Raw genomic sequence first — 23,442 nt, 5'->3', positions numbered from 1 at the left:
TGTGAATGGTCATAACTGCTTTATTCATAATAGCTGTGAACTAGAAACAACCCTTACCATCCATGAACAAAACAAAAAAGTAAATTTTGTTATAGTCATACTGTGAAATACTACCTGACAACAGTTAAACACACAACATAAGTCAAAATGACAGATATAATGGAACAAAAAAAAGTCCAAGCCAAGAGTATAGACTGTGTGATTTCAGTTATATGATGTTCAAATTAAGTAAAACTTAATTATAGTGGTGGAAGTCAGAATAGTGGCAACCTTTTGAGTATTGACTGGAAGGGGTCTAAGGGAAAGTTCTAAGGGAACTTTTTAGGGTGTGGGGAATATTCTCCATCTTGAACTGTGTGGTTATGATTTGTAAACTTTGCAGTGTTTGTTAAACTTCAATAAAAATGTTTTTAAAATGTTGCTCATAAAAATAGCAAAAAAAAAAAAAAGAAAAAGAAAATACTAACTGGTACAATAAGAAAAGGAAATAAAAGATATATAAATTGGGAAGGAATAAATAAAACTGTCTTTGCTTACAGAATACATGATTGTTTTATGTGTAAAAGCCTAGAGAATCAATCAAAGAAACGTAGATTAATAAGTGCATATAACAAATTTTCAGGATACAAAGTTAATTTGCAAAAGGCAATTGCCTTCTTTCATACTAGCAAGAAACAATTGGAATGGGAAATTTAAAGTTGATACCATTTACTAAAACAAAGTACAAAAAAAGTTAACTTAAGTATAAATCTTTCGAAATATATCAGGCTTTATATGGGGGAAAACTATAAAACTCTGATGGAAGAAATCGAAGAAAACATGGATAAAGAAATAGACCATGTTCATAGATTTGTAAAACTCAATATTGTTAAAATGTTGATTCTTCCTAACTTGGTCTATAGAGTCAATGAAATCTCAATCAAAATCACAGCAAGGTATTTTATAGATATTGACAAACTGATTCTAAAGTTTATATGAAAAGGCAAACACATGGATTAGCCAACACAATATTGAAGAAGAGTAAAGTTGGGGAACTCACTTTACCCAATTTCAAGACTTATAAAGCTACATACTCAAGACAGTATTGTGTTGAAGAAAGAATAGACTTACAGAACAAAGGAACAAAATTGAGAACCCAGAAATTAATCCACATAAATATAGCCAATTAATCTATGATAAAGGAACAAAGGCAATTCAATGGAAAAAAGATACTCTTTTGAAACAAAAGAATGAACCTAGACACAGATCTTACACATTTTATAAAATTAACTCAAAATGGATCATAAACCTAAATGTAAAACACAAAACTACAAAACTCTAAGAAAGAATATAGAAGAAAATCTAGGAGACCTAGGATTTGGTGACAAGTTTTTAGATTCAAAAACTTTAATAAAGTCCAATTTGTCAATAAAAAATCGACAAATTGGACTTTATTAAAATTAAATGTTTCTTCTCTGCAAAATACACTATTAAAAACATCAAAAGACAAAATATTTTAAGGAAAATATTTGCATTACACTAGGTTATTTATTGTGGCTCAATTTACAGTCTCTCTGAGGTGGAAACAACCTAAATACCCCTCAACTCAGGAATGGATTAACAAATCGTGGAACATGCACACCATGGAATACTATTCAGTCATAAAAAGATGTTGACTGCACATCTTTTGTAATATAGTTGAAACACATTCTTCTTGGTAAAAAATCACAAGAATGGAAAAGCAATTATCCAATGTACTCAATACTAATATGAAGCCAGTAGGAGATCTAACGCATGCCCACATAGGAGAATAACTCATTTCAATTAAAGCTGGGGGGAGAGGTAATGGGGATGTTGGGGTGCTCTCATCGAACGGGCATGGGCTGAGGGTGTTTGGCACACCTTTTGTTTGTGGGATGTAACCACAAGAGGGACTGTACCTAACAAAATCAAATATTTTGACCTCGTTGTTTATATACTCACATTAACCTGAAATAAATTTACTTAAAAAAAAAATTTGCAAAACAGGTATCTGGGCTCGGTGCCTATGGCTCAAGTGGCTAAGGCGCCAGCCACACACACCTGAGCTGGCGGGTTCGAATCCAGCCCGGGCCCGCCAAACAATGATGGCTGCAACCAAAAACTAGCCAGGCATTGTGACGGGCGCCTGTAGTCCCAGCTACTTGGGAGGTGGAAGCAGGAGAATCACTTGAGCCCAGGAGTTGGAGGCTGCTTGTGAGCTGTGATGCCACCGCACTCTACCCAGGGTGACAGCTTAAGGCTCTGTCTCAAAAAAAAGAAACAAAAAAACAGGTATCTGATAAAGGATTTGTATCCAAAATATACAAAGAACCCTTAAAACTCAACAATAAGCCATGCCTTAGAAAGCTGAGGCAGGAGGGTTGCTTGAACCCAGGAGTTTGAGACCAGCCTGGGCCACAGAGTGAGACTCTACCTCTTTTAAATCAATTAATCATTTAAAACATCCAATGATTAAAAAATGAGCAATCCAATTTTTTAAAATGGGCAAAAAGCTCTGATCAGACACTTCACCAAAGAATATATACAAAAAGCAAGTAAGCATATGAAAAAATACTCGAATTATTTGTTACTAGGGAATTGCAAATTAAAATAATGAGATTCCACTATACATCTAATAGAAAAGCTGACATACAAAAACTGAGGCAAAAATGCAAAGCAACTATTATTGCCAGGAATGCAAAGTGGTACCATAACTGTGGAAGACAGATAGTTTCTTACCAAGTCAACATACTCTGGGCATACAATCCAGTAATTATGCTCCTTGGCATTTACCCAAATGAGTTGAAAAATTATGTCTAAATAAAAACCTGAACATAAAGAAAATGCCATGAAGGCTATGTTAAACAGTTTGATGAAAATATTTCAGATTGTATATGAAACCAGCACATTGTACCCCTTGACTGCACTAATGTACACAGCTATGATTTAATAATAATATAAAAAAAACCTGAACATAAATGTTTATAGTAACCTTATTTATAATTGCCCAAACTTGGAAGCACCCAAGATGTCCTTCGATGTCTTTCACTATGTGAACAAACTAACTGTGGTACATTTGTACAATAAAATATTATTTAGCAATAAAAAGAAATAAACTATTAAAGCTTGAATATACATGGATGAATCTCAAAGGGAAAAAAGTGAACCTGAAAAGGCTATGTACTCTGTGATTTCATTATATGCCTTTTTGCAGAAGGTAAAACCACCTTCTCCAGGTGTTTGGGGAAGTGAGGGAGGGTTGTTGAATAGGTAAAGCACCAGGATTTCTTAGGGTGGTGAAACTACAGTAGAACCTCCATAGTTGACCACCTCCCTGTATTGACCACTTCCTAAAGTTGAGCTAATTTGCATAGACCAGACATACACCACATGTACATCAGTACAGTAGGCCTAGTTCCTCATGTTGACCACCTCCATATATTAACCAGTTTGTTATAGTCCCTCAGGTCATCAACTTACAGAGGTTCTACTGTATTCTGTATGATACTGTAATTGTGGGTATATAACACTATACATTTGTCAAAACCTATAGAATTTTAGAATACAAAGAGTGAACATTAATGTATGCAAATTAAAAAAATCATGTAAGATGTCAGGGGAATTCCAAGATAGAATGCAGAATGTGATAAAATAATCAAACTATATTAGACATGTATGAAACTACCCCCACTGAAGGGGGTGGTGGTAAAGGTGTTGATTTAAGTAACTTTGGGAATGAGTGGAGCCCATAAGATGAAAGGTGAAAGAAATTGTACATAAGCATTATACTCTAGTTAATAAAGATTTTTCCTATGACGGTTAGTGTTAACAATTCTGATGCTATAATAATGTGTACTAGGACTGAACAATTAAATAAATAGATGGCAGATTAGGGATCCAGGTTTCTTACTGTTGGAGTGGGAGTTTTAAGCAGAAAGGAAACTAGAATGATCCATGTAATAATGGATTAGCTCTGGGGACATCGGTATAAATTTATGTTTAGTCTAACATAGATAAAAATGGTTACATGTAGAAATATTTATAGATATGTGTATACACACAGGCTAGAATACACACATATACACATATTTCTTTGTCCTGTCAGATGAAAGAACTAAGAAACATTGACATCCCCATAGCAACAAGCACAACTAGTATCCAGATGCTTGTTTCTTATACCATTTTTCAATAAAAGGAACCCAGGGAATCTTAGAGAAATGGCTGATAATAAAACTGGGGCAGGAAATACATAAGATGAACTTGGAGCATCTGGTAGTGTCAGAAAGTTAGGAAATGCTGAAAATAACCAACCAACCAACCAAACCCCACAATAATGGAAACATGTCAAAGAACACAGGAGCTAACTGAGTTTCCAATGGCCAAAGCTGGAACAATTTGACAATAAAATAAAGTAGTATATTGGATTATAATACCCCCCCAACATGTTTCCTTATAAATAAAATAAGCCCACCCTAATATAAATAAATTATTGAATAAGCTAAAGAATAAAAGAGAGGAGACAAATTTCTCCAGCAAAAGAAATGCAAATGACTTATGTAGATACTCCAGTCTCAAGTAAGTGGAGCATAACTCCTTACTCCTTATGTGTGAATTGTACATAATGACTTTCTTCCCAAAACTACTGTTTGGACCAATCTGACAAACACTACCTCAACCAGGTATTCAAGGTCAGCATCCACAGTGATAAATCATGTTCACAGTATGGACCCTCAATATGATGCAATAGAAATGATACTTCATCTCTTTGGTCTTCTTCCTCCAAATCGATAAGTCCAGTCTAATCATGAAGAAAGCATTAGACAGATCCCAATCAAGGGATATTCTGTGCAAACCTGACTCTTCAAAACTGTCCAAGTCACCAAAACAAGAAAACTCCAAGAGACTGTCACAGGCAAGAGGAACCCAAGACATGATTAATGGAAAATAGTCTCTTGGAAGGGATTCTGGAACAGAAAAATGACAATCGGGAAACACTGAGAAAATCTGGACAAAGTATGGGCTCTATTTAATAATAACATTAATATGAGTTTATTAATTATAACAAATGTACCATACCATTGTCAAATGTTATTAGCAATAGAAATAAAGGAAACAGTGTGGGGTGCTGTGGGAACTATCTGACGCTGAAATTTCTCTGTAAATTTCAAATTATCTTAAATACTACAGCTCATTAAAATAAAATTTATTTAAAAACAGACAACCGACTATATGTGCTTCCTGAGATCAGGAAGTGGCGCGAAGTACTGAGCAAAGCTGCTGAGCACGCAGAGCCGGCAGTTCGTAGGGAACGGTCTGAACGTTAGGTCTCCAGTTTCCAGTTCCCAGGTGTTCTGAAAACCTTCCCCGCACTGTCGGTGTGGGTGCTCACACAGACCCAAGGAGGCCCTCTCCAAGGGTGGCTGGTGGAGTGTCATTTGACTGTCCTGGTGCATCCCCTGTGGTGGGGGCTCACAGTCCCTGCCTGTCCTGGTAACCCTGTGCTGGGTTCATCACAGGCTGCCCTTCACATCCCCATGGGCTTCATCTCCCGGCCTCCTTAGGCCCTTGGCTCTATCCCTTGAAATGCCCAGCCCTGCCGGGAGTTAATCTAGGGGTGTGTGACTCATCACCTACTCCGACTCACCTTAGTTTAGCGAGAAACTGGAGGCAGGATTGAGCGCAGAGGTTAGGGGCTTATGCTAAGAAAGAGAGAGGAAAGAGGGCTTTTTTGTGCCCCAGTTAAAGGCATGGTTGGCAGGGCGTGCTCTTCCTACCTCCCCCGGGCGTTTAGAGGGAGGGAGCCGGTTGCCAGCTTTCCAGAAGCAGAGCTGAAAACCGCCGGGATTTGCAGGGGAAGAGAGTTTGATGTTAGAGCAGAGTCTGGGCAGGAAGAACAGGATAACTGCATAAAGCTTGGGGTGGGGTGTGTTCAACATTAGCGTGAAGGTCCCAAGCTCAGGAATATCTATGGAATATCCGTGTTTTGTAGCAAGAGAACCGCTTTGAGTATGAAGTGGGAGGTGCCAGATGCCTGAGAGTGGTTTTGGACAGGTAGCGCGTGCGCTCTGGTTAGCTGAGGGCTGGCATGGGATGAGGCTTTCTACTGAGAAGAAACGGGGCCAGGACCTCACAGCCTACCAAAAGGCTCCTTAGAAAGGGGTGGAAGCAGCCTGAAACTGGTGTCACCTCCCCCAGTGGGTGCTAAGAGCCTATGTCGAGGTATCAGACCAAAGACAGCGGGTCTCCTGCGCTGACCGCGCCCTGTCCTCTCCAGCTTTACGCACGGGCTTGGCTCGCCTTCTGGCACCTTGAGGAAGGCAGGGGAACTCCAGCCGCCTCTCCCGAGGACAGGACTTTTTCTACAGCCGCGGGCCTTTATACCGGGGGCTCCCAAGGGAAGAAGAAGCCAGCGCTCAGCGCTCTGCATCAGGGCGAGGGACAGGCTGGAATGGCTACGGCTGGCCCCGGAGAGGGGCGCACAGCCTGGTTGGCGGGTGACAAGACCTATGAGTTAATGTATAATTGTGAGCAGATGGCGGGGGCTGGCGGCAGCCTGGGGCCTGGGCCCAGCTAATGAGGGACAATTAGCCCTAGACCCGGTGAGGGTGGTTGAGAGAGTCAGACAGTGAAGGCAGATATTTGCTCCTCAAACAGTCTGGCGCGCTGGGCAGAGGGCTGAGTGGCTGAGCCTTTGGGCTCTCTAGGCCCCCCTGCCAGGTCCCTTTCCCCCTTTTCCCTCCCTTCATCACCTCTGGGTCGAAAGCCTCTGTTTGTTCAGACCTGAGAGCATGTCGTCATAAAGGCGGAGGGAGAGGGTAGTTTATGGGGGAAATCACTGCTACCACCATCTGCCAGGGCTTGTCCCTTTTCCCCCTCCCCCAGCACCCCATCTCTGCCTTCATGCACCTGTTTATAGGAACAGCTGATCAGAACATGAGCCTTGAGCCCCCACATGCAAGGGCAGATACATGGGGAGGGATGCGCCAGGAAAAGGGTGCTAAGAATAGGACCACCCCAGGCATTGCTGGGACCTCCCCTCACCCAGGCATGGCCAAGCAAAGTGACCAGGGGTCCTCAGCTGCCCTGGGATGGAATGGGCTTTACAGGCCAGGGACATGTACTATATCCTGCTTGCTGAGCTGAAATCACCTGCTGCGGTCTCCCCTGTACCCCCGGGCTCTGGGCCCACCTGAGGAGGCTGGAAGAGGAAGAAAGGGAGTAAGTGTCGGGAAAATAGGAAACCCACTTTTGTGGGACATTTGGCTTTTGAGAACAAGAGAGCTCCACCTTAGGATCAAGCTGAAGGTACAACACCCATTCCCACTTCCCCCCCAAACCTAAAGCATTTACCAGTGGAATTTAGTTTTCCCTTCTCTGACTTCTGGGTTTAGTCTAATTGCCCTAAATCTTGCTTACTTTCTGCCTGACTTCTGCAACACTTTCATGGGATCTGAGATGTGGAAGGGATCCAGAGGGCTTTTCATGTTGGCTTCTTCACACACACCCCACCAGGGATCTGCCCAGGACTGAGCTGGCAACAAAGCTTCCAGGTGCTGGAGGTCGAGTTTCACTTCCAGCTTCCCACTCTCCAGGAAGCACATACCCAGCCACTGGGGCCCCTTAGCCCACCAATGGCCCAGATAACCTGTGGTGTCTTTTGTGGGAACAAGGGTGCCATTAATAACTTAGAGTTTAAAAGCATCAAATCCCTAGTGAAACAGAGCCTGATAGCATCTAGAGAAGGTAGACGGAAAAGCATACTGCACATCTCCTCCTAAACAGTCCACATGTGTGTCTAACTACCCTCAAAGGCTCATTCCCACCATGTCAGTGTTCTGAAGTCCACGGTCCCCCTGTTTCCAGGAAAGAGAGAACACACCCCTGGTGTCACCTCAGTCTAGGAGCCAACTGGAGAATTGGTGAGGATACTCTCTGGGGAGACCTGATGCTATGTGACAATCTTCCCCATTTACCCCCACTCTCTTGAGTTTTAGGTACCAAGTAAGTCAGTGTTTAGTTATCAGTCTATATATCCATCCACCTTTCATAGTAATGCACACAGACCCAGAAGTTGGCCCCAAAGCCCAAGCATGTGCGCTCTGACTGGGAAGTTGTGTTGGTGGTGGCGCTGGAAGACTCCTTTATGCTTCTGTGCATTCAAAGTGTTCGGATCATTGTCTGAAGTTCTCCATCTTCCATGTCCCCTTTCTCTTCAGGAGTACTCGTCCCTGTGTGGATGCTCTCTGGGCCCAGGGACCCTGTGTGAGAAAGGTTCTGTCCCTGCTTCAGGGTGATAGGTGGACAGAAAGTGAGCTCTGAGGACTCCCCATGGAAGGACACAATGGGTCATTGGCTGTGGTTTGCCCTGCCTTGGGGCCGGTGTCAGTCAGCCCATGCACACCTCCCTCCTCCTTTCTCCTTTGCTCATGGCCTGTGACATCACTGGCTGCTCTCAGAAGGCTGTCCTCTGTTCCAGAGCACGGGCTTTCTGTAGCTCTGGACCCTCTGGCAGGACTGAAGCAGGAGCAGAGTGGAGGCTGTTGCCAGGACCAGACCACCACCAGCCCTGGAGACTTCAGGGTCTCAGAAGGCCAGCACAGGAGACTGAGGTCTCCCACTGATGCTCCCACCTCATTCCCTCCACACAGGTAGCTCACCTGCAGGCTCATTGTCTGCTCTGCTTCCCATGCTGTCTCCATGTCTTTGTGTGGCCAAGCCCAACTTCTCTCCCCTCTGTCTTTGCAGCTTCCCATCCTCCTACTCTTTCCATCTCCCATCCTGCTTTCCCATTTTTCCAGAACTGGTCACTTTTTCAGACAAGTTAATATGAAGTTGGGAATGTGTGGGGTGGCTATTGGAAATGGGATTTCTGTTTGTAAGTTGGAGCATGATGATTTTAGGTTTGGAGATTACTTAGGTTTTGATATTGAACTTGCATCCCCACTGCTCCTTTGAGTTCTGGACTTGGGAGGACGAGTCCTATCAGGATTCAGGGTTTGGCTCATATTCTGAGCTCCTTTTCCTGCCCTGGCACAGCCCTTTGCATTCCCAGATTGATTCCGTTGTTTTGGTGGCAATTACACAAACATGGAGAGGGGTGGGGGGCAGAGAAAGAGAGCTGAGGATTGGGAGCTGGATAACTTAGCTTCTGGTGAGGAACCGTCTTCTAAACCTTGAGTTTTACTCTCTGAGTGGCCAACTAGTGGGAATTCCAATCTGTGCCTCAGTTTTCTCTTTGGAAAACCCTGTGCCTTCCTTCCCTACTTTCTGGAAAGATGAGAGATTAAAGGGTAATGTGTCTCTACCCGCCTAGAAAAGAGCGAGTAAAAGCTAATTTTTAAATAGCTGCTAATCTTAAAAAGAGGCTCTGGATTCCATACTCGCTGGAATTCATTGTTGTGTACCTATGCTAGTCTCCTTTCCTGGAGTGCCCAGTCATCTCTTAGAGAGCAAAGACCTTCTCCTTTTCTTTTTACTCCCTTCATTATTTTTTTTGACACATTAAAATTTGCTTTAATACTTCTTTGGGGCAAAAAAATCACACTTGTAGTGAATGAACAAGAAACATTTTTACACTATTATTTGTATCTACCATGCCATGAATTCATAGGGAAGAGGTTCCAGTAGCTCAGGGAGGCACCTTGCCATTGAATGTGACAAAGTGTTGATTGACTTTTGAATTCATGGGAAATAGGTTCTACCACCTTGTATCATTATTACATGGGGACTATTGGTTATCCTGCGTGCTATCCTGTACACCTATTATGACATGAGCTCATGGGGAATAAATAGGTACTTGCACCTAAAAACGTGGGTCCATTGGTACTCCTGTGTGCTAGGTTATATGCTTATTATGCCATGAATTCATAGGGAATGGGTTCCAGGAGCTCAGGCTCCTTTCCGTTAGTTCTCACACAGTGGGCTTCTCTGGGTGGCGCAGGCTGGAGCTTCAGTTGAACCCAGGTACCTTTCTCTTTGGCTTCCTTCTTTTTCTGATCATTTTCCTTCACACATTTCAGGAAGCTATCTAAGCTCTTAGTGTGCTTAATATGCTCAATGCGAACGTTAATCCTCTTGGCAAGAATCTTGCCCTTAAACTTGTTTGTTTACAACAATGCCAACAGCATGCTGGGTAACATTGTAGACTCTTCCAGTTTTGTCATGGTAACGTTTGTGCGGCATGCCTTTTTGAACAGTACCCATTCCCTTGATGTCTACAATATCACCTTTCTTGTAGATTCGCATATATGTGGCCAAAGGAACAACTCCATGTTTTCTAAAGGCCTAGAGAACATGGATCGGTGCCTCTCCTCTTTCCCTTTGTGTTTGCCATTTTGGTGAATTACTGGAAGATGGTGTCTCCAGCCAAAAAGTTACTCCCTTCATTCTAAACAACCTGCAGTGAGCTAATGCTTAATACTTTATTTGGTAAATAATTGGAAATGAATTAACTGAACCAAGATGTCATGGTTATTACAAGAAAGGTTCTATGCATAAGCTGTTCCCTCCAGCCCTGCCAGCATTCCAGGCACGAAAGGAGGTAGCTTCAACTCCCATTAATTTCTGATGGAAGCAGGAAAGACATGGGGGCCCATGACCTGTGTCCCTTGCTGATCAGAGACTCTCTTGTGGTCATAATGGGTCACAGACAGTCCTCTCTGACTTCTCATTCCCTCCCTTCAGTATGCTTTCAATAAATTTGAATGAATGAGTGTGGATACAAGAAAGATGGTCTCTAAAACTGAAGTTTCTCTGTGAGACCTGGAACTCTTCAGAGTTAGCAGGAATCAACAACCCTAGCAGGTTAGAAATGCCCAGAGGTGTGTTGCCTAGAAGAAGCCAGTGCTTCAGGCTTCATTATCTCTACCTCCAGTGCAGGGATCAGAGCCCCAAGCCTGGGGGACAGAGCTGAGCCCCATGTTTCTCCAGAGCTTCCTGAAAAGTATAATGCACAGGGGCAAAGCCTTCCTCTGAAGTGCTCTGTATGACACATCCAGCTGGTGGTTTGGAGAACATAACCCAAGACTGTCTGAGGGTGAAGGTGGAGCCCTAAACTTGGACACTCCAGGGGCTCTGGCTCATGTGTGTCAGCCAGGGTGGAGAAGGATTATAAGTGGTCAGATACAGCAGTTGCTCATTTGGAAAAGGGAAAGCTTGAGCATTCCAAAACATTACCCCTTTCTACTTTCCTGATTTTCTGTAATGGATACAAAAAATGTGGGAAATGAAAACCCTTCCAGCTCTCCCTTGTCAGGATATCCAGAAAGATCCAGTCTGTAGCCAGCTGTCATGTTTTAGTTCATTGCATCAGGGTTTAAGTAAAAGGAATCCTAATTTTCTAATTTGGGCCAACCTCCTGGCCAATTTTAGAGACTTGACCATCTACCACAAAATATTACATCTCAAGACCATTCCAAGCAAGAGATTTCATCCAAATAACCTCCTATTATTGAAGACCTTGCCTCTAAACAAGAAAAGAAGCTCCTAGAAGGATCTTACCTCCCCAGTCTTCCCAGTTAGTTTCTTATTCTTCTGTGGAGGGTCAACCTGGAGCATGCAGCAGGAAGGTAAGCAGGGGGACTCTGGAGATGGGATGATCTCAAGGCTTTGCTTCCATTAACATGGTTTTATCTGCCATTGGCCAAAGTTCTGGGGAAAGCTTTTTCAGGTCACTTCCTCCCTACTCCACCCTGCTTCTCCTAGATCAGAAGAGTCACTCAGGAGCCAGCATCCAACAACAGTGGCATATTTTGAGAGCCTAGAAGTGGAAGGGGGGGGCATCCTCCTGGGGGAGGACTTTCACTATAGTGGGAAGCCAGGCTGGAGAGGCCTGAGGTACCCTTTGCACAGGTGGGTGGGGGAGAGCTGGGGTGTGGCTGCCTCTTTCTCATGCCCAGGGATCAGCAGCATGAATCAGCTGGGGGGACTCTTTGTGAATGGTCGGCCCCTGCCTTTGGACACCCGGCAGCAGATTGTGCAGCTGGCAGTCAGCGGGATGCGGCCTTGCGACATCTCACGGAGTCTTAAGGTAGTGTGCAAGGGCCTTAATGAGCTGGAAGAAAAGGCTTCTCTGAAGGCAAGAGGCTGGGGCTGCTGCAGACTCTGAGGGCTTGTGTTACTTCCCTAGAAGATCCTCTTGGAGGTTGGGTAGGGTTGCTTCAGGCTCTCAGAAATGAGGTTAGACTCTCAACTTCATGGCATGGTCTACTAAGTCTCACTTTGCCTTGTAACCACCTTTTGTTCTAGAGACACTCACTGTTCTGCCCATTCTGATTCACCCATCCCTGATTCTCACCCGACTCAGGTATCTAATGGCTGTGTGAGCAAGATCCTAGGGCGTTACTACCGCACAGGTGTCTTGGAGCCCAAAGGTATTGGGGGAAGCAAGCCCCGTCTGGCCACACCCCCTGTGGTGGCTCGAATTGCCCAGCTGAAGGGTGAGTGCCCATCCCTCTTTGCCTGGGAGATCCAACACCAGCTTCGTGCTGAAGGGGTTTGCACCCAGGACAAGACTCCTAGTGTAAGTAACCCCCCTCTGTGCTGGGGCTGGCAAGCAGGCTCTCTGGGGGAGAATAGAAGCTCTTCTAACTTGGCAGTGTGGGCATGCCAGGCTGGGGGGAAGGATTCCTGGGCCCTTCTAACTTATAAGTTTCTCCTCTAAAAAGTGGTGGTGGAGTGAAGATGCAAGAGTGGGGGAGAGAAGAGGCTGCCCTTGGGAACAATATGTGGGTGGAGACAGAAGGGAAGAAATGATCTTGGGGTGAATGTTCTCACAATGCAACTCTGGGTCTGTGTACCATCCTCTCACTCAACACCCTGACATCTCAGGTGTCTTCCATCAACCGAGTCCTGCGGACACTGCAGGAGGACCAGGGACGGCCCTGGGAACAGCTCAGGTCACCAGGTGGGTCTTGGAGTTGCCCCCAAGGATACTCAGAGCCAAATCTTCAGCATTTTACAGTTCTCAAAGTCTCCATTCTTTCTTGGAGCATCCTCATAACAACCCAATAAGGGGGGCACAGACAAGGAGTCTTATTCCCTCCCAGAAAACTGAAGCTCAGAGAAGTGAAATGACTTGCTCAAGGTCACCAGCTAGTTGATGGCAGAGCCTGGAAGTGAACCCAGGTCCCCAACCCCCCTAGGTTCTGCTGAGGAAGAGGCAGAACTGTGTATTTCAAATCCTTCCTCTGCCTCGTGCACAGCTTCTTAGAGCATCCTTCATATTCTTTGGGACCACACAAACCTGGACCGATCCTGCTGCTATTTCCCCATCGAACAATAAGAGTGGACCCCACCAAGGCATTGAGAGCATTTTCTCACCAAGTACCCTTATGGCCATCTTCAAGTGACTGTGAACACTCCAAGCAGCTCAGCTGTGCTCTTGCACCCATTTCTTCCCCTGGCAAAGGCATAGGCACTAAATGACCCCATCTGATCAGAGGAATCATGGTCACGAACTTCCATAAGCCATTGTTCTCCTTTACAGCTGTTTTGGCTCTGGCTCCTCCCAATCCCCAAAGTGGCTCTGAGGCTCCCCGGGGTCCCCACCCAGGGGCTGGCCACCGGAATCGGACTATATTCTCCCCAGGCCAAGCAGAGGCACTGGAAAAAGGTGCTGGGCTGGGGCAGATGGCAGATTAGAGGGTGTTTGGGGTGACATGGCGAGAACAGCCTGAAGTCTGGGGGTGCAGACTGTGGGTAGACCTGTCTGGGGAGGAAGGCAGTTTAGGGCGTGACAGGTGGGGAGCAGGGCCAGGCAAAACTTGTCCCTTGTGCCTTTGCATGAGCCCTGATCTCTGCAGAGTTCCAGCGCGGGCAGTATCCTGATTCCGTGGCCCGTGGAAAGCTGGCTGCTGCCACCTGTCTGCCGGAGGACACGGTGAGGGTGAGTGAGCCCTGTGGCACAGCACGGTGTGCACAAACCACACGGAGCAGGCTGTGCCAGGAGTCTGTGCTGGCCAGGGCTTCAGGTTCCAATGAGGTGGAGAGGAGGCAAGAAGGTGGAAACAGCTACTCGGGACGCTGAGGCAAGAGAATCGCTTAAGCCCAAGAGTTGAGGTTGGTGTGAGCTGTGACGCCATGGTACTCTAGGTACTCGCCAAGGGCGACATAGTGAGACTCTGTCTAAAAAAAAAAAAAAAAAGGAAAAAGAAGGTGGAAACAACTTTGTTTGGAAAAAAATCGGAGATGAGACCCTCCTCACTCCCTTTCTGCATATTGCTCTCCTCTCCTCTCCTCCCCACCCCAGGCCTCTGAGTTGAGGAAGGAGCCGGAGAGCAGGGGTTAAAGCGCGGAGGGAGGATGTGAGGGCTGAGGAAGAGCCACGTTCTGAGACAGGAGCACATGGCTAGAGCAGGGGCTGGTGGGCAGAAAGCACAGCGGCGTTGTTCTCGTCCTCCCTCAGGTCTGGTTTTCCAACAGAAGAGCCAAATGGCGCCGGCAAGAGAAGCTCAAGTGGGAAATGCAACTGCCAGGTGATTTCTCAGCTCGCGCATCCACCCCACACGTACCCAGCACATTCCACAAGCCAAGCCTTGAGCCAGGTGCTGGGCACACACAGTCCCTGTTCTTACGGGCTGCCCGTTCCCAGCGCCAACCCTGATTCAATCCTCCTTCCCTGTTCCCCAAGGCCCTGCCTTGTGGAGGACTGTTTAGAGCTGTAACATCCATCTCCTCCCAACCCTGACAGAAATTGCTGCCCTTCCTAGAACCTCCCTACCTTTCACTGCCTTCCCGCTCCCCGCACCAGATCTCCCCACCAAATCCTCCCTCTGAGTAGAGCCACCTTCATCTTACAGGTGCTTCCCAGGGTCTGACTGTACCAAAGGTTTCCTCAGGGATCATCTCTGCACAGGTACTCCAGAGGAGAAGGAGGGCTTGCTGCCTCTCCCATTTCTAGGGAAGGCTTGAGCTAGGAGCCATGACTCCCTGGGCCCCGCGGTGCACATTTCTAGAAAGTGCCATCCACTGGGCGGCGCCTGTGGCTCAGTGAGTAGGGCACCGGCCCCATATGCCGAGGGTGGCGGGTTCAAACCCAGCTCCGGCCAAACTGCAACAAAAAAATAGCCGGGCATTGTGGCGGACGCCTGAAGTCCCAGCTGCTCGGGAGGCTGAGGCAAGAGAATCGCGTATGCCCAAGAGTTAGAGGTTGCTGTGAGCCATGTGACGCCACGGCACTCTACCCAAGGGCGGTACAGTGAGACTCTGTCTCTACAAAAAAAAAAAAAAAGAAAGAAAAGAAAGTGCCATCCACATAGTCTATGCGAATGGTGCCCTCTGGAGTTGTGCAGGATGCAGCCTGGGTGATCCCACATCTTCTGAAGAGGAAGCGTCACTAGCAACTGAGGGCCTCCTCTCACTGTTTCTAGCAGGCCTCTGGCAGTGTGCCCACAGCAGCTCTGCCTGCTCTGGAACTACTGGATCCCTCCCGCTGTCAGCTATGCTGGGCAATAGCACCAGATGGGTTTCTGAGTGACACTCCACCCCAAATTGGACTCAAACCTTGGGGTAAGAACTCAGGCCGGGCCTCAATCCTGAAAGGTGTGAGGAGGATCTGTGGGGACTCCTTGACCTCCAGAGGGCATGGATCTCCAGTTGAGATCATCAAATCCACCTTGATACAGTTCTCCTAAAGCTACTTTGAGGGGTGGGTCAGGAACGGTAAGCCAAACTCCCTTTTCCTTGTCCTTGCAGGATACTTTTCCCCACAGCAGAGTTCCCAAGACTCAGCACTACTTTGTTGTCCTCGTTGGTGCCCCTCCGGCCCTGCTCAGGCCTGGCTCCCTGCTACTGTAAGACCTGGGATGAGGCAAGAGGCCCTGCTTGGGAAGGAGATGGAGTAGGGGGCATTTAATACTGCCAATGCACTGTCGCCACTTCCTCCTTCCTGTGGTCTCCCCTTCATGTGTGTGGACTTTGCCTGGCCCTGCCACCTGATTGGAGGGGCTGGTGGAGCAACACCCACCTGAGTCTCACATTGACCTTAAGAGGCATTTATACTGCAGTAATAACATTGTTGATTAGCAGTGGTTCTTGTCATCCATCATATTCTCCCCATGAGCACCCCTATTCCCACCCCTGTATTTAACAATTATAAACAGTTGGCTCTGTGCCTGTAACTAAAGTGGCTAAGGTACCAGCTACATACATCAAAGCTGGCAGGTTCAAATCCAGCCCGGACCTACCAAACAACGACAACTACAATCAAAAAATAGCGGGACATTGTGGCTGGCGCCTGTAGTCCCAGCTACTTGGGAGGCTGAGGCAAGAGAATCGCTTAAGTCCAGGGGTTGGCGGTTGCTGTGAGCTGTGATGTCACAGCACTCTACCCAGGGCGACAGCTTGAGGTTCTGTCTCAAAAAAAAAATTATGAACAGTTGTCCCATCATCTATCTATACCTATTGTCTAATCAATATGTATATGTATCTAATCTGTTTGTCTACATATCAATGCATCTGTGTACTCATATGTGTATCCATGCATGTATCGATCTGTCTTGGTGTCCGGGTGCTCATGTGCCCACACATATGTGCATGTGCACAAACACACACTAATATTTCATGGCACTTTGTTCCCAAGTCTTCCAGCATGTGTCACTAAAAATAAGGATTTTTTTCTTACCTAACCACAGTACCTTATCTACAGCTAAGAAAATTTGCTTTAATTCCTTAATCTAAGAAAAATAGACATCAATTCCCTAATTGCATATGTATTTTTTGTCACAGCAGTAAATAAATAATTTTTTTTTCATATTCTGCTTTTCCACTTATACATGCTCCAGCATTCTCTTGGTTCTTCTTGGCAGTGAGTTTCAAATCTTCTCAATTCTGTCCTCCTGCAGAGAAAGCTCTAGGCCCCTCCTGGGAAGTCTTGGGATTCAGGGAAAAGGAGGAATATGGGGGGAAGGAAGTGAAGAAAGGAGCACCGGCTCATCCCTCCAGATCCTTTTCCTTTTGAGAGGCAGGGGGAAATAGATAATGATGGTGGGGAAAGGGATAGGAATGGGGAGTGATGACATATCTACTACCATCTGGGGACGGGTACTAACCTTGATGTTCTTTAAGAGGTCTCTTGATTATCAAATACTCTCAAGCTGTGCTGTTCAAGAAGCAGCCACCAATCACCTGTGGCTATTTAAATGTAATTGCAATTAAACTAAATGAACAATTCAGCTCCTCCAGCTCCTCACTGGCCACACTGGCCACAGTTCAAATGCCCAACAGTTTACATGTGGCTCATAGCTGAGTTTGATGGTAAGAATTATGGAGCCCTTGCCTGTAGTCCCAGCTACTCGGGAGGCTGAGGCAAGAGAATCGCTTAAGCCCAGGAGTTGGAGGTTGCTGTGAGCTGTGTGAGGCCATGGCACTCTGCCGAGGGCCATAAAGTGAGACTCTGTCTCTACAAAAAAAAAAAAAAAAAAAGAATTATGGAGCCTTTCTAATCAGTGAAGAAAGTTCTATAGGCCCACAGGGTTCTAGAATTAAATCTCAAGGATAACAGAGCATACTCTGCTTCTGCTCTGCCTTCTCTATTTAAGACTAGAGGCCTTGGTGGGCAGAACTGTCTAGGGACATAGTTGAGGTTTTATGGGGCAACAAAAATAGGATAGTGCAGCCTGAGAATAAGCCATGCACTTTGGTGACAGGAGTGATGTTAGCAGCAGATGAAACTACTCAGTGGAGGCCCCATGCCTGGCCACTTATGGGGAACCTGGCATAAGACTGTGTGTGTGTGTCTGTGCACATGCTTGTAATATCCCCTTGCACACACATGCCCAGGCATCTGAGTGTGTATGGTAGTCTCCCTTATCCATGGTTTAGCTTTCTGAGTTTTAGTTACCTGTGACCAACAGCAGTCCAAAAATATTAAATGGAAAATACCAGAAATAATCCGTAAGTTTTAAATTGCATGCCATTCTGAGTAGCACAATGAAATCTCACATCCTCATCCTGTCTACTTTGCTACCCACCTGCTAGTCACTTGAGTAGCCACAGTCCCGGTTATCAGATCGACTGTCATGGTATCGCAGTGCTGGTGTTCAAGCAACACCTATTTAACTTAATAACGGCCCCAAAGTACACCAGTAGTGATGCTAGCATTGTTATAATTGTTCTATTGTTAGTATCTTACCGCCCCTAATTCATAAATCAATCTTTATCATAGGTATGTATGTTTAGGAATGTTGTGTATATATGTAAAGCATTCAGTACCATCAGTGGTTCAGCATCTGCTGCAGGTCTTGAAATGAATCCCTTGCAGATAAGGGGAGACTACTATTTATGAATTCATGGGGTTCTGAGGAAGAGATTCTGTATTAAACAACCTCTAAGGTCCTATCTCTCTGAAAAGTGTATACCTCTGCACATCTTAGCTTGTTCTTAATGCTGTCTAGAAAAGAAGATTCCCTAGTCTCTGGTATTCTCAATCTTCACTTATTGGATTAATTTTTTTAAAGTTCTTTTCTATGTCTTGGGGAACAATATAACCTGAGGTCATTTTCCTCCAACCAGACTGAATCTCTGTCATGTTTGGGTTTCAGCCTTCTCTTCTCAATGGATTTTAAAACTAGGCATTTATTATGACAAATGCAATTTTTTCCAAAGTGGTGGAAATATTGTGTTCTGTATTTAGGAGGCAATGTGGATGCTGCTTTAAATAATATTGAGTCAAAAGTAAGAAAATGATTTTCTTTTCATCTCCCCTTTAATTCTGGTTATATCCAGTTCCATTTTGGTCATTGTCTCTTTAATCATTGTTAATCTCCTTTATCAAGAAAGGGAAAGGAACCTCAAGCTTTAAGCCTCGGGCCAGCAAGGAAAATCTTACTAGGATTTGATAATATCACTTTGTCATCATTATACAGGCATACCTCATTATATTGTGTTTTTTATAAATTGGAGGTTTGTGGTAAGTCTATCAGCACAAGTTTTCTAATGGCATGTGCTCACTGCATGTCTCTGTATCACATTTTGTTATTTCTTGCATTATTTCAAAACTTTTTCATTATTATTAAATCTGCCCTGGTATCTTTACTGTTACCATTGTAATTTGGAGATGCCATGACTCACACCGTGTAAAATGGTGAACTTAATTGATAAATGTTGCATGTATCTTTTTTTTTATGTTGCTTGTATTCTGATTACACCACCAAATGTCTGTTCCCACTTTTCCTCTTTTGCTCCTCCAGCCTCCCTATTCCCCAAGACAAATGAAATTAAGCCAATTAATAACCCTACAGTGGCCTCCTAGTGTTCAAGTAAGAATAACATTTCTCTCACTTTAAATTAAAAGCTAGAAATAATTAAGCTTGGTGAAGAAGGCAGATTGAAAGCCAATACAGGCCAAAAGCCAAACCTCTTACCCCAGTTAGCCAAGTTGTAAATGCAGAAGAAAAGCTCTTGAAGGAAATAAACACTGCTACTGCAAGGAACATATGAATGATAAGAAAGAGAATCAGCCTTATTGCTTTTAATGGTCTAGATAGATCAAACCAGTCACAATATGTCCTTAAGCCAAAGCTTAACCCAGCTTAACTCCTGACTCTCTTTAAGTCCATGAAGGCTGAGAGAGATGAGGAAGCTTCAGAAGAAATGTCTGAAGGTAGCAGAGGTCAGTTCATGATATTTAAGGACAGCAGCCATCACTATAACATAAAAGTACAAGGTGAAGCAGCAAGTGCTGAGGTAGAAGCTGCAGCAAGTTATCCGGAAGATCTAGCTAAGATCACTGTTGAAAGGTGCTACACTAAACCACAGATTTTCAATGTGGACAAAACAGCCCTCTATTGGAAGAAGATGCCACCTAGGACTTTCCTAGCTAGAAAGAAGCCAATGCCTTGCTTTAAAGCTTTGAAAGACAGGCAGACTCTCTTGTTAGGGGCTAAAGTAGCTAGTAACTTTAAATTGAAGCCAATGTTCATTTATCATTCTGAAAATCCTAGGTACCTTAAGAAAAATGCTAAATCTATTCTGCCTGCACTCTAGAAAAGAGAATAACAAAATCTGGATGACAGTCATCCATTTACATCATGGTTTATGGAACAATTTAAGTCTACTGTTGAGACCTACTGCTCAGAAAAAAAGATTTCTTTCAAAATATTTCTGTTCACTGACAATGTATTTCATTACCCAAGAGATCCGATGGTGACATACAGGGGATTAATATTATTTTCATACCTGTTAACATGATATTCATTCTGCAGCCCCTGGATAGAGGAGTAATTTCAACTTTCAAGTCTTATTACTTAAGAAATTTATTTTGTAAGGCTATAGCTGCCATTGAAAGTGATTCCTCTGGTGGATCTGAGCAAAGTAATTAAAAACCTTCTGGAAAGGATTCACCATTTTAGATGCCTTAAAGGAGATGAACAGTGCTACTCCAGAACATTTGTGATTCACAGGAGGTCAAAGTATCAACCTTAACAGGAGTTTTGAGGAACCGGATTCTAACCCTCGTGCATGACTTTGAGGGGTTCAAGACTTCAGTGGAGAAGGGAACTGCAGATGAGGTGGAAATAGGAAGAGAACTAGAATTAGAAGTGGAGCCCGAAGAAGTGACTGAATTTCCACAATCTCATGATAAAACTTCAACAAGGAAGGAGTTGCTTCTTATGGATGAAGTGGTTTCTTGAGATGAAATCTACTCCTGGTGAAAGTGCTATGAACATTGTTGCGCCCTACCCCTTTGAGCCACAGGCACCACCCCGGTTGTTTTTTTTTTTTTGCAGTTTCTGGCCGGGGCTGGGTTTGAACCCACCACCTCTGGCATATGGGGCTGGCGCCCTAAGCTATGAAATTGTTGACATGACAACAAAGGATTTAGAATATTTCATAAACTTAGTTGATAAAGCAGCAGTACATGTTGAGAGGATTGACTCCAATTTTGAAAGAAATTCTACTGTGAGTCAAACGCTATCAAACAGCATCACATCCTACAGAGAAATCATTAGTATAAGGGAGAGTCAATCAATGTGGCAAACTTCATGTTGTCTTATTTTAATTGCCACAGTCACCCCAACCTTCAGAGAAATCATTAGTATTAGGGAGAGTCAATCAATGTGGCAAACTTCATGTTATCTTATATTAAGAAATTGCCACAGTAGCCCTAACCTTCAGCAACCACCATCCTGATCAGGCAGCAGTTATCATCATGGCAAGACACTCCAACAGCAAAAAGATCATAAATCCTTTGAAGGCTCAAATGATCATTAGCATTACTATTTAGCAATAAAGTTTTTTTTGTTTTTTTGTGACAGGGTCTTGCTTTGTTGCCTGGGCTAGAGTATGGTGGTATCATAGATCACTGCAATCTCAAACTCCTGGGCTCAAGCAATCCTCTTCCCTCAGCTTCCTGAATAGCTAGGGTGACAGGCATGTGCCAACACACTCAGCTAATTAAAATTTTTTTTTTTTTTTTTTTGCAGAGATGGGTCTTACTATGTTGCTCAGCTGGTCTTGAACTCCTAGGCTTAAGCCATCCTTCCACTTTGGCCTCCAAAAGTGCTGGGATTACACATGAGCCACCATATCCAGTCTTCAGGTATTTTAAAATTAAGGCATATACATTGGGTTTTTTAGACACAGTGCTATTGCACACTTAATTAGACTATAGTATAGCTTAAAGATCACTTTTTTTTTTTAATAGTATCCCACTTTTTTATCCAGGGTAGAGTATAGTGGTATAATCTTAACTCACTGCAGCTTTGAACTTCTGGGTCAAGCAATCATCCCATCTCAGCCTCCCAGGTAGCTGGGCCTACAGGCAGGCATCTCCTCTCCTGGCTAATCTTTTCTATTTTTAGTAGAGATGGGCCTCTGCTCTTGCTCAGGCTGGTTTTGAACTCCTGACATCAAGTGATGCTCCACCTCAGCATCCCAAAGTACTAGAATTACAGGCATGGGCCACCACACCTGGCCATAAACATAACTTTTATATGTACTGGGAAACTAAAAAATTCATGTGACTCATTTTATTATGGTATTTGCTTATTGCAGTGACCTGAAACTGAATGTACAATGTCTCTGAGGTATGCCTGTATTTATTTCTATAGTGACTTTTAATTTATGGCAAGTGATTCTGGTTTTCCATTTTAGGATAATGATAAAAATATGCCTTTCTAAACAAATATATTTAGGAGCATATGCCAATAAAAGCATTAATAGAGCAGATGGGAGGTGGCTAAAGGCCAAAATCATGAAGACAGTGAAAGAATGGCAGGCATTTTACAAATCCTGCTTTGATGGAAAGAATAGTGGGCATTACAGTCAGAAGATATGAATTAGAGGCCTAGCTCTGTTGTGATTGTCATGGAACAATGGAAAATCCCTTCAGCTTCCTGTAAAAGGTGAGAAGTGGTGGAGGAAATACTCATCTCACTGGATCAAAGGTAATGACTGTGTAGGGAAGTTTGGTAAACTATGGTAGAGGAGGTGGGGAGGCTATACAGTCAGAAGGCATTCCTACTATTACCTTATGCCCTCAGGATTAATAATCCTTCCTTCTTTCTAAATCAGAGCCACATTTCAGCTTACAATTGGATTCTGAATCCTTTGGGGCAAGGCTGGCTCTACATGGAGCCGTTGGGAAAAGCCTGGTGGTTCTGGATGGGGATAGGGACAGATCAGTAGAAGAACCAGGGTACTATTTACTTTCCCCTCTTCTGGAAAGAAAATAGAGCAGCCAGGGGCCTCAATCTCCATCCTCATTCAAACCCCTGCTTTGTACTGAGTCAGATTCACACCAGGATCTTAGAGGTGGCCTGTTGTTTTGTATTATTCCTTGAAACGGGTGTTTTGCTAAACTGGGTAGGAAAAGTTGTATAACAGATATTCTTTTCTTGGATCTTGACTGTGGGGTTCTTGTTCTGTTTGGTGTAGTAGTTTTTCCTGGAGGATTTGGATTTTGATAAGTGGTCTCCCATTGAACTGTGGAGGAGAGAGGAAATAGAATCCTTCAGCAATCAGTCAATCCTTTGTTGATCACTGGCTTTTAGAACACTGGATAAAATCCTGTGGGAGAAGAGAGAAGAAAGTGATTTGTCCCATTCTTGATGAACAAGTTAATTTATAGGAAAAGGCTTCATTGCTCTTGATTTCAGGTCTGTCTGATGTCAAAACTGAAGTGCTTTCTGCAACAAGCAAGGACAGGGAGGTTGACTGTAAAAGGACAGGACTAAGAGCAAAGAGGTGCCCTGAAGAGTGTGAATGAGGAATGATGGGAGGCAGCATCTAAAGAAGGCAAAGTTGGTGTGGCCATGACACTACTGGGGCCAGATCTCATGGTAGGGAGCAGTGCTGGGGAGCCTGGGAAGCCATACTCCTGCTGGTGAACAGCCTGGAACTGAGGGGTGGTGGTGATAATCATAAAAGAAGCACTCAAGAGGCATGTTAAGGAAATATTCCAAAATTTTCAGGGTTTGGTGAAGGAAGAGAAAGGAAGGATGG

The 23,442-nt window shown here is 44.4% G+C and overlaps 1 protein-coding gene across 1 annotated transcript; it reads left to right on the top strand.

Annotated features, from left to right (window-relative positions):
• Window positions 1-11,460: 11,460 nt before the first annotated feature.
• Window positions 11,461-15,936, top strand: PAX4 (paired box 4). The gene is made up of 10 exons (XM_053608915.1): window positions 11,461-11,567; window positions 11,898-12,028; window positions 12,305-12,520; window positions 12,829-12,904; window positions 13,487-13,612; window positions 13,803-13,885; window positions 14,405-14,474; window positions 14,799-14,854; window positions 15,369-15,507; window positions 15,866-15,936. Exons 1-10 carry the CDS (start codon window positions 11,555-11,557, stop codon window positions 15,934-15,936), a joined length of 981 nt encoding a protein of 326 aa, XP_053464890.1. The 5' UTR covers window positions 11,461-11,554.
• Window positions 15,937-23,442: the final 7,506 nt, after the last annotated feature.

The sequence above is a fragment of the Nycticebus coucang genome, chromosome 11 (assembly GCF_027406575.1).
Source record: "Nycticebus coucang isolate mNycCou1 chromosome 11, mNycCou1.pri, whole genome shotgun sequence".
NCBI classification, from domain to species: Eukaryota; Metazoa; Chordata; class Mammalia; order Primates; family Lorisidae; genus Nycticebus; species Nycticebus coucang.
This window is presented reverse-complemented; position numbering and strand designations above follow the sequence as displayed.